The sequence below is a fragment of the Coregonus lavaretus genome (assembly GCF_964263955.1).
Source record: "Coregonus lavaretus genome assembly, chromosome: 25".
In the NCBI taxonomy this organism is placed as follows: domain Eukaryota; kingdom Metazoa; phylum Chordata; class Actinopteri; order Salmoniformes; family Salmonidae; genus Coregonus; species Coregonus lavaretus.
The window spans coordinates 21,871,296-21,882,004 of NC_140012.1; the positions used below are offsets into that span (position 1 = coordinate 21,871,296).

The 10,709-nt window shown below is 44.8% G+C and overlaps 1 protein-coding gene across 1 annotated transcript in view; it reads left to right on the top strand.

Annotated features, from left to right (window-relative positions):
- Window positions 1-9,339, top strand: part of myocd (myocardin) — a gene marked incomplete at its 5' end in the record, with an annotated part of 58,896 nt that extends 49,557 nt beyond the window's left edge. Inside the window, 13 exon segments of the mRNA XM_084141465.1 lie at window positions 1-47; window positions 785-878; window positions 881-891; window positions 995-1,046; window positions 1,049-1,307; window positions 1,424-1,580; window positions 1,746-1,926; window positions 1,929-2,278; window positions 2,377-2,877; window positions 4,665-4,811; window positions 5,203-5,331; window positions 5,962-6,019; window positions 8,146-9,339. Coding sequence (XP_083997591.1) covers window positions 1-47; window positions 785-878; window positions 881-891; window positions 995-1,046; window positions 1,049-1,307; window positions 1,424-1,580; window positions 1,746-1,926; window positions 1,929-2,278; window positions 2,377-2,877; window positions 4,665-4,811; window positions 5,203-5,331; window positions 5,962-6,019; window positions 8,146-8,780 — 2,621 coding nt within the window. The 3' untranslated portion in view covers window positions 8,781-9,339.
- Window positions 9,340-10,709: the final 1,370 nt, after the last annotated feature.

The following is a 10,709-nucleotide window of genomic DNA, read 5'->3' on the forward strand; positions in this document are numbered from 1 at the left end:
GCACCCCCTCCTCCTCCTCATCACCAGCCCTCACTAGCCCTATACAGGTAATACTCCTCCTCCTCCTTCTTACCTCTCTCCTTACCAGCCCCAAATAGGCCCATCATCCTCTCATTTCCCCTCCATCACCTACTCCCTCTTCTTCCTGCCCATCTCCTCATTGTCCTCCTCCCTCTTGATAATGTATCATAACATAAATTATCCACACACTATGAACAATAGGTGCACCAAAGTCTCCCCTATGCCTTCACAAACATATCCCAGTCAGTTATGTGGTATTGAGTCATTTCAAGCAGGGAGCTAGGTTAAGTCCGCCATCTTGTGATGGCTGGGAGAACTACAGCGTCCTCCCCTGGGTTCTCTAGTGACCGTTGGAACGTGTGACTGCTCTTTGGCACGTGTCACATTCCTCCATGCCAGTCTGTCTCACACAGACACAGTATGCTGAACGCTACTGCTTCCTGTGTTTTATCATCTCAGTGACTTCCTGCATTCTGCACCACTCTCCCCTCACTGTGTGGACAGAAATGATGACATCATTCCAAACGGTCACTGGAAGCTTCTGCCATAAACCGTTTTCTATTTTAAGTGTTTACCAAAAGTCAGCTTGGATTTAGTACCTAATTCCTATTTTCAAATATAAACTTTTTTTTAAATAAATCAATTAATTTAGGTTTTCTTTGAATTCATGTTGTTGTTTTATGGTTAGCCAACCAGTGAATGTAGTTGACATTTCCTGCATTCATATTTTTCTACTGACTCCCAGTCTGCCTTTGTGTTCCAGGGGTGTCAGAACAGGGACCCGTCTGATCAGAGCAAGGAAGATGGCTTGTCTGCGGCTAACAATGGGCTGTCTGCAACCCCACCCATACCTGTCCCTGCATAGTCAAGGTAGGAACAAACACTTTAGCCAAGAAGATGCATCCCATAAGAGAACATCAGCTTGTATTGCATATATTGTATGTTCTCACTATTTCTCCCATTGATTCTACAGTCCAAGACATCGGACAAGAACCGCCACAAGAAGCCCAAAGACGTGAAGCCCAAGTGAAGAAGCTGAAGTACCACCAGTACATCCCTCCAGACCAGAAGGCTGAGAAGTCCCCCCCTCCCATGGACTCAGCCTACGCCAGGCTCCTGCAGCAACAACAGCTCTTCCTACAGCTGCAGATCCTCAGCCAGCAGAAACACGCACACACACACTCACACACCCAGCATACACACTCCCAACACACACAGGCCCATGCACATCAACGGCAGCCTAGTTTCAGCTACCAGCCCTTGCACCAGCCAGTCCAAGCCCAGAAGTGAGTACCCCATGTCTCCGATCTGGCCTTCAATGTACAAAATGTTGAGAAATGTTCCTTAATATTGTCTTTTGTGGTCTTTATCTCACAAAAATCGAATGTTTTCCAATCGTTAGACAATGCAGTGAGCAGCTGACGGTGGGTAGCTCCAGTGTTACTACTAACACGATCAACAGTAGCTCCTCGTCTCGAGTTAAGACCACATACTCTGGTCAAACCAGCATCTCACCAGTCAAACCTGGTCCTCTGCCAGCTAACCTGGATGACCTGAAGGTAGGTACTCTCCGTCCGTAAAGTGAGGGATATATTCCTTAGTACGGGCTGTAAACAGAACTCACATACTGTAAGTATAAGATTTAAAAAATGCAAGCATCTAATGGCTTTCCTCTACCCCTCTATCCCTCGCTATCTCTCTCTCTCTCTCCCTCCATCTTACAGGTGTCAGAGCTCAGGCAGCAGCTTCGTATCCGGGGCATGCCCGTCTCAGGCACCAAGACGGCCCTCATCGAGAGACTCCGCCCCTTTAAGGACCCCACCTCAAGCCCCTCCCATTCTGGCTCCAATGACGTCACCACGGTCACCTTCCCTGTCACCCCCACAGGGTCCCTGTCCTCCTACCAGTCCCCTCCTCCTCCAGTGCCCTCTCCCAAGGGGGGTATTACCCCTACCCCAGCACCTCCTCCACCCCACCCATCTCCCCCGCTTCCTCAGACATCTCCCGTAGTGGCTCGCTCCCAGACAGCTTCAGCGACGTGCCCATGTCCTCCCCTCCACAGTTTGGCCTCCAGCCGTCCCCAGCCCAGCTCAGCGCTGAAGAAGGCCTGGGGGGAGGAGGTCTGAGTGGGACAGGACTACGGGGAGGGGAAAGTGGAGGGATGGAGGGTCTGGAGGAAGAGAAGGATAAGATGTTGGTGGAGAAACAAAAAGTGATCGAGGAGCTGACGTGGAAGCTGCACCAGGAACAGAGACAGGTGGGTAACCGCACTGTTCAATTCAATAAAATGTTATTGTCCTTAAAGGGCCATTCAAGACTAAGCTTACGTACTGTTAACACCCTGTTTCGCAATAGGTGGAGGAGCTCAAGATGCAGCTGCACAAGAGGAAGCGTTGCCATGGCGCCACACATGAGGGCATCCTGGATCCATCCCAGCCCCACCACCTGCACCTCCAGCAATCCCCCTCGCTGATGGGGCAGCACTTCTTTGGGGTGACTGTCAAACAGGAGCCCATGTCCCTCTCCTCCAGCTGCCCCCTCTCCTCCCCCAAGCACCTGAAGAGTCCTCCAGGAAGCTGCATGGAGGGGATGGGCCACTGCGGTGCCTCCCTGCCCAATATGGGGGGCCCTGGTGGGCAACGATGCCTGGACTCAGTCCCCTCCTCTGGAAGTCCCTCAGGCATGTCTGCCTTCCTCAGCCCCCAGTGCTCTCCTCAAGACTCGCCCATCGCCAAGACCTCCAGTAGCTCCCAGCCTTCCTCTCCCAACAACCCCTACCTGCTATCACTGCCGCTGGGCAGAGACGGGTGTAGCCATCCCCTCAACCAGGCCAGCACCAGGCCCCGCAACATGCAGGTAGGCCTAAGGCAGAACGTTACAAGACATAATGGTCTACAGTGCCTTGCAAAAGTATTCATCCCCCTTGCCGTTTTTCCTATTTTGTTGCATTACAACCTGACATTTAAATTGATTTTTATTTGGATTTCATGTAATGGACATACACAAAATAGTCAAAATTGGTGAAGTGAAATGAAAATAATAACTTGTTTCAAAAAATTCCAAAAAATAAATTACGGAAAAGTGTTGCGTGCATATGTATTCACCCCCTTTGCTATGAAGCCCCTAAATAAGATCTGGTGCAACCAATTACCTTCAGAAGTCACATAATTAGTTAAATAAAGTCCACTTGTGTGCAATCACATGATCTGTCACATGATCTCAGTATATATACACCTGTTCTGAAAGGCCCCAGAGTCTGCAACACCACTAAACAAGGGGCACCACCAAGCAAGCGGCACCATGAAGACCAAGGAGCTCTCCAAACAGGTCAGGGACAAAGTTGTGGAGAAGTACAGATCAGGGTTGGTTTATAAAAAAATATCAGAAACTTTGAACATCCCACGGAGCACCATTAAATCCATTATAAAAAAATGGAAAGAATATGGCACCACAACAAACCTGCCAAGAGAGGGCCGCCCACCAAAACTCACGGACCAGGCAAGGAGGGCATTAATCAGAGAGGCAACAAAGAGACAAAAGATAACCCTGAAGGAGCTGCAAAGCTCCACAGGGAGATTGGAGTATCTGCCCATAGGACCGCTTTAAGCCCTACACGGAAGAGTGGCCAGAAAAAAGCAATTTCTTAAATAAAAAAATAAGCAAACACGTTTGGCATGTGGGAAACTCCCCAAACATATGGAAGAAGGTATTCTGGTCAGATGAGACTAAAATTGAGTTTTTGGGCCATCAAGGAAAACGCTATGTCTGGCGCAAACCCAACATCTCTCATCACCCTGAGAACACCATCCCCACAGTGAAGCATGGTGGTGGCAGCATCATGCTGTGGGGATGTTTTTCATCGACAGGGACTGGGAAACTGGTCAGAATTGAAGGAATGATGGATGGCACTAAATACAGGGAAATTCTTGAGGGAAACCTGTTTCAGTCTTCCAGAGATTTCAGACTGGGATGGAGGTTCACCTTCCAGCAGGACAATGACCCTAAGCATACTGCTAAAGCAACACTTGAGTGGTTTAAGGGGAAACATTTAAATGTCTTGGAATGGCCTAGTAAAAGCCCAGACCTCAATCCAATTGAGAATCTGTGGTATGACTTAAAGATTGCTGTACACCAGCGGAACCCATCCAACTGGAAGGAGCTAGAGCAGTTTTGCCTTGAAGAATGGGCAAAAATCCCAGTGGCTAGATGTGCCAAGCTTATAGAGACATACCCCAAGAGACTTGCAGCTGTAATTGCTGCAAAAGGTGGCTCTACAAAGTATTGGGGAAAAAAATTGTGGGGGGGGGGGGGGGGTGAATAGTTATGCACGCTCAAGTTTTCTGTTTTTTTGTCTTATTTCTTGTTTGTCTCACAATAAAAAAATATTTTGCATCTTTAAAGTGGTAGGCATGTTGTGTAAATCAGATGATGCAAACCCCCAAAAAATCCATTTTAATTCCAGGTTGTAAGGCAACAAAATAGGAAAAATGCCAAGGGGGGTGAATACTTTCGCAAGCCACTGTACATGTACTTTATATGTTGGGTCTAAAATGTTCTTTATATTGTGTCTGTTGTGACTCTATTCACACGATTATTGATTGATAGCTCGGTGGTCATGATAATTATGTATTCCCTCCTAACAGATTCAGCAGAAGAATGGTGGACAGGCTGTGAACTGCGCCTATCCCTCTGACCAGAGAGGCCTTCAGTCAGCGTTCCCCAACTCGGCCGACAACTGCCTGAACCACAGGGTCAACACTAAGGGCAAGAACCGAAACATGCAGCAGAAGGCAAGAGCTATTATTCTGTCTAAACTGAAGCGGTTTAACATAGTTATGTGTCACATGACTGGGTATCCACCATCACATTCACTTAACCATTTTTCTGCTTTCCATTCATTTGTTGCTTCTCTCTAAAACTTCCATCATGAGGTTCATGGTACTAATCTTCACAACTCCATCCTTTGAGAAAAACTTAGCAGTTCTAATTCAAGCAGATCTCTCCAATGAGCTAGCTAGCTCATTTCACAAGAACTCTACAGGCCAAACTTTTTTTTAAAGCATCTTGTTTTTATCAGGATGCATAGAGGTTTTCTTACATATAAATTACCACACTACACTAAAATTCCAGCTCCATTTTCAAATCAGTAATACAATTTTTTTCGCCTATTTTTTCATATAGATGGCTATATTGCCCTCTCCCCGGCACGTTGGCCAAAAGTGCCCGGTCTCGTCCCCGGCCTTCTGTAGCTCAGATTCAACTGCATTCGACTCTAGACAGCCCCCTTGCTATGAGGATGCAGTCAAGCAGGTAAACTAAATTATACACCAAACTCTGCTCCTGATCATGGCCGGCCAACGCTTTTTGTTTCGTTGTTGTAACCTCTGTGGTGTCGCTTCGATTCCCACTTTCCCTCTATTTTCCTTCCTTCCTTCCTTCCTTCCTTCCTTCTCTCTCTCTCTCTCTCTCTCTCTCTCTCTCTCTCTCTCTCTCTCTCTCTCTCTCTCTCTCTCTCTCTCTCTCTCTCTCTCTCTCTCTCTCTCTCTCTCTCTCTCTCTCTCTCTCTCTCTCTCTCTCTCTCTCACCTGCTTTGCACCTCTTTGTTCATCCATCCATTGCTTTATCCATCCCACACTTTGCACCCTTGACCAAGTTTGACTGGGTTTCTTCAGAGCTGACTGCTTTGTGGTTGTGTTATGTAGAATTGTGGTTGCCCCAAGTGCCTTGTAGAACATTGTATAATATTGGACAGCAAATATATCAATATCATAATGTTAAAATCATGAAACATTATCATTGATAGTATTAAAAATCCCCAACATGGTGCTGAAACTGGGGATATTTTTTTCAGATGTTATTTTTTTTTTTTTTTGTAAAGTATTGATAAAGCATGACTGTATTGGAACAAGTCTGTTAATCACATTCTTATAATTTTTTTAGCAACTGACCAGGAGTCAGCAGATGGATGAGCTTTTGGATGTGCTCATTGAGAGTGGAGGTGAGTGAACTGACTCTGAATCAGTCTCGATGTGTGCGATGTATATACAGTGGGGAGAACAAGTATTTGATACACTGCCGATTTTGCAGGTTTTCCTACTTACAAAGCATGTAGAGGTCTGTAATTTTTTATCATAGGTACACTTCAATTGTGAGAGACAGATTCTAAAACAAAAATCCAGAAAATCTCATTGTATGATTTTTAAGTAATTAATTTGCATTTTATTGCATGACATAAGTATTTGATCACCTACCAACAAGTAAGAATTCCGGCTCTCACAGACCTGTTAGTTTTTCTTTAAGAAGCACTCCTGTTCTCCACTCATTACCGGTATTAACTGCACCTGTTTGAACTCGTTACCTGTATAAAAGACACCTGTCCACACACTCAATCAAACAGACTCCAACCTCTCCACAATGGCCAAGACCAGAGAGCTGTGTAAGGACATCAGGGATAAAATTGTAGACCTGCACAAGGCTGGGATGGGCTACAGGACAATAGGCAAGCAGCTTGGTGAGAAGGCAACAACTGTTGGCGCAATTATTAGAAAATGGAAGAAGTTCAAGATGACGGTCAATCACCCTCGGTCTGGGGCTCCATGCAAGATCTCACCTCGTGGGTCATCAATGATCATGAGGAAGGTGAGGGATCAGCCCAGAACTACACGGCAGGACCTGGTCAATGACCTGAAGAGAGCTGGGACCACAGTCTCAAAGAAAACCATTAGTAACACACTACGCCGTCATGGATTAAAATCCTGCAGCGCACACAAGGTCCCCCTGCTCAAGCCAGCGCATGTCCAGGCCCGTCTGAAGTTTGCCAATGACCATCTGGATGATCCAGAGGAGGAATGGGAGAAGGTCATGTGGTCTGATGAGACAAAAATAGAGCTTTTTGGTTTAAACTCCACTCGCCGTGTTTGGAGGAAGAAGAAGGATGAGTACAACCCCAAGAACACCATCCCAACCATGAAGCATGGAGGTGGAAACATCATTCTTTGGGGATGCTTTTCTGCAAAGGGGACAGGACGACTGCACCGTATTGAGGGGAGGATGGATGGGGCCATGTATCGCGAGATCTTGGCCAACAACCTCCTTATCTCAGTAAGAGCATTGAAGATGGGTCGTGGCTGGGTCTTCCAGCATGACAACGACCCCAAAACACACAGCCAGGGCAACTAAGGAGTGGCTCCGTAAGAAGTATCTCAAGGTCCATAAGCGGGGGGGTTACATCTACCCTTTTTCTTTCTACCTGTCCCTGTTCTGTATGTCGTGTTTTGTAATATTTGTTTTGTGTCCAGAACTCTGGGTCTTGTTGTTCATGTCTGTTCTCTTATGTTTAGATAAGAACTGTACACATGTCTTTCATACCTATACACCATTGTTGTGTGTGTTCAATAAAAAATATTTGAACAGAAGTATCTCAAGGTCCTGGAGTGGCCTAGCCAGTCTCCAGACCTGAACCCAATAGAACATCTTTGGAGGGAGCTGAAAGTCCGTATTGCCCAGCGACAGCCCCGAAACCTGAAGGATCTGGAGAAGGTCTGTATGGAGAAGTGGGCCAAAATCCCTGCTGCAGTGTGTGCAAACCTGGTCAAGACCTACAGGAAACGTATGATCTCTGTAATTGCAAACAAAGGTTTCTGTACCAAATATTAAGTTCTGCTTTTCTGATGTATCAAATACTTATGTCATGCAATAAAATGTAAATGAATTACTTAAAAATCATACAATGTGATTTTCTGGATGTTTGTTATAGATTCCGTCTCTCACATTTGAAGTGTACCTATGATAAAAATTACAGACCTCTACATGCTTTGTAAGTAGGAAAACCTGCAAAATTGGCAGTGTATCAAATACTTGTTCTCCCCACTGTAATGTATTGTCTTAGAAATTGGAAGGTGATATAGTTGTCAGTGCATGTTGTTTCCATGGTTATGAATGAGTAATGGATTTGTAACTGCAAGCAATTTAGCTTCAATCCCCTGCATAAGGTACTAGTCAGTTTGCCTGCCTACATACCATCCATCACCGCTTAGTTAAGTAACTCCAGATTTCCCTCTTACATGGGTATTAAATCACACTCTGTGCTGTGACTCCCCCTCCCCCCATCCTCTTCTCTTCAAGAGATGCCAGCTAACGCCAGAGAAGCGAGGGAGAGGTCCTCTGTAACCAAAGTTGTGCCTCACATTACAGTGTCCCCCGGAACCACCGGCCTAGCTGTCCCAAAGTTCAACCAAAGACACTACGAACACCTGCCCCCCTCCCAGCTCAACTATGACCACACAGCCAATCACATTGCAGACAGCCACCTGGAGACCCTGCTGGGAAGCCCTTTAGGCCGAGGGGGCGAGGTCGCCCTTCTCAAGATGGCTGCCGAGGAAGCAGGGGAGGGGGAGGAGGGGGGTGATGGACCAGAGACCTACCCCAGCCCCAATCACCACCACCACCCTCACCAACACCCCCACCAGGATAAACTGCTCCCCAACAGGGACCTGATGGAAACGCCAACGCCTCTATCTGCCATCCACCCCATCAACGCCAAAGTGTCGTCCGTGGCTGAGGCGCAGGGGATGGTCGGCATGACGTTCAGCGAGTCGCCGTGGGAGACGATGGAATGGCTGGACCTGACACCCCCGAGCTCGGCTACGGGGTTCAACTCCGTCCCGCCCGCCGGGCCAAGCATCTTCAACACAGAGTTCCTGGATGTTACAGACATCAACCTGAATACAGCCATGGACCTTCATCTAGAGCACTGGTGAAACATCAGAGACTGACTATGGAGCAGCTAGCCACTATCAGCTATCCACTAGCTGGCTAGGTACCTACAAAAAGAAAAACACAGCAGACGACTAGCTAGCTACTAGCTAGCTACCTAGAAAACACAAGACAATCGTGTCTAGCAAGCTCCCCAAAAGACACAGAAGAAGACTAGCTAGCAACTAGCATCCAGCTAGCAAAAAATTAGCTAGATTAGATACCGACCAGAGACAGCACTGACCAGCAACCAAAAACACACAGCAGGAGACCAGCTGTAGTTATCACACCAAATTTGCCTTGGTACCAAAACCGGTTCCAGGTAACCTTACAATGGGATTTTAAGTGCAACGATTTACCATAGAACACAAGCAGAGCCACGGCCCTGCAAAGGACTATACAACAACAGAATCACACAGAAATGCCATATAGTTCGTTGATAACGAACATTGAAACGTTTTTTTTGTCTTCTTGGACAACGATGCGCACAACTACCGAAGCAGTATGACTCTGGATAGATCCTTGACGGTTGTTCATTAAATGAATGTTATGGACGAAAAAATATTCCAACGTTGCCTTATGAGAAGTCTATAGAATATATGCAAATAGTTTCTTACAGTTGTAAGTGCTATGCCACCTAGACTTGAAGACACATATTTCGACAATCAATGTATTATTTGTGAAGAGACTGTCTATGTTTGTATTACTGGAAACCAAAAGAGGAAAAGCTTAATTGGATGAAATCGAATGCCAAATTTGTAAATATTATATTGTTACTGACAGAGACAAGTTTAGGTCTGCATATTTGTCAGTGGTGTGGGAGAGAACACTTTAGAAACTATCACAAAATCAAATGTATCATTTTAGTATGTAGTTTGATATTTTCAATGTAAATATTTAAAATCTCACATTTTGCACCTTGATTAGCATAGATTGTCACACTTTGCTTAAGCCTAGAATTTATTTGCAGGGAAAGCATTTAGTTTGCCATTTCATGCAAGTGCTTGCGTAGGTTTCGTCTCACGCTTAACTGGTATATTTATTCACAAAATTATAATATTAAGATTAATACTTACCTTTAGTCTGAAAACCCATTTGTCTCACAGTTTCGATAAAAGGGGCAGTGTCTTCAGATGCAGAAATGCATGGATTGTAGGAAGAGACAGCAATATTTCACTCAGTTTGTGCCTTAAACACTTCACAACAAGAAAGCTCTTGGCATTTCAAATGAAGCATTTCCTGACTATGTCCCATCACACCAAACAATGTAGCCATTACTCGGGCCACACAAAGCATCCACAATAATTCAAGACAACATTGATGTGGAATGCTTTGGTACTCCACAGTGCATGGTTCACCACTTTTATCACACTGCTTTGATAAATCATATTACATTTTTAGCGCAAGGATCCATATTTTTAGTCACAGCTACCTAGAAAAGTCGCAAGTATGGCAAGAAAATCAGTCTAAATTTCATCTCTATTTTTTTCTTTTCATTATCTACAATAAATTAATTGTTTTGTATTTGACCTTCGGAAAATTCACCAATTTATATATTAGAGAGCATCACTTAGTTATTTATTTTTTCATTTTTATTTATATGTTGATATAATATATTTATATTTGACATTCCTTTATGATAAAATGGGATTCTTGATTTACATGAAAACTCATGGGGCTGTTTTGATCTTGCATTGTTCTTCCCAAAATGTTGAAAAAAGATGCCTGTTTGAAATGGTATATGAATTGAACCAAATAATTTACAAAGAAAAAATATTTTCTAAAAACAGTGTTACCAGTTTTCCATGGAGAACAATATGATATAAAAGTACTGCATATGCAGAGTAAATATCCATTCTTACCAGCACTTGTGAATATCAAAATGTAATATATACAGAGTTTTGACTATCCTGTGACTCTAGCAGAGAATAATC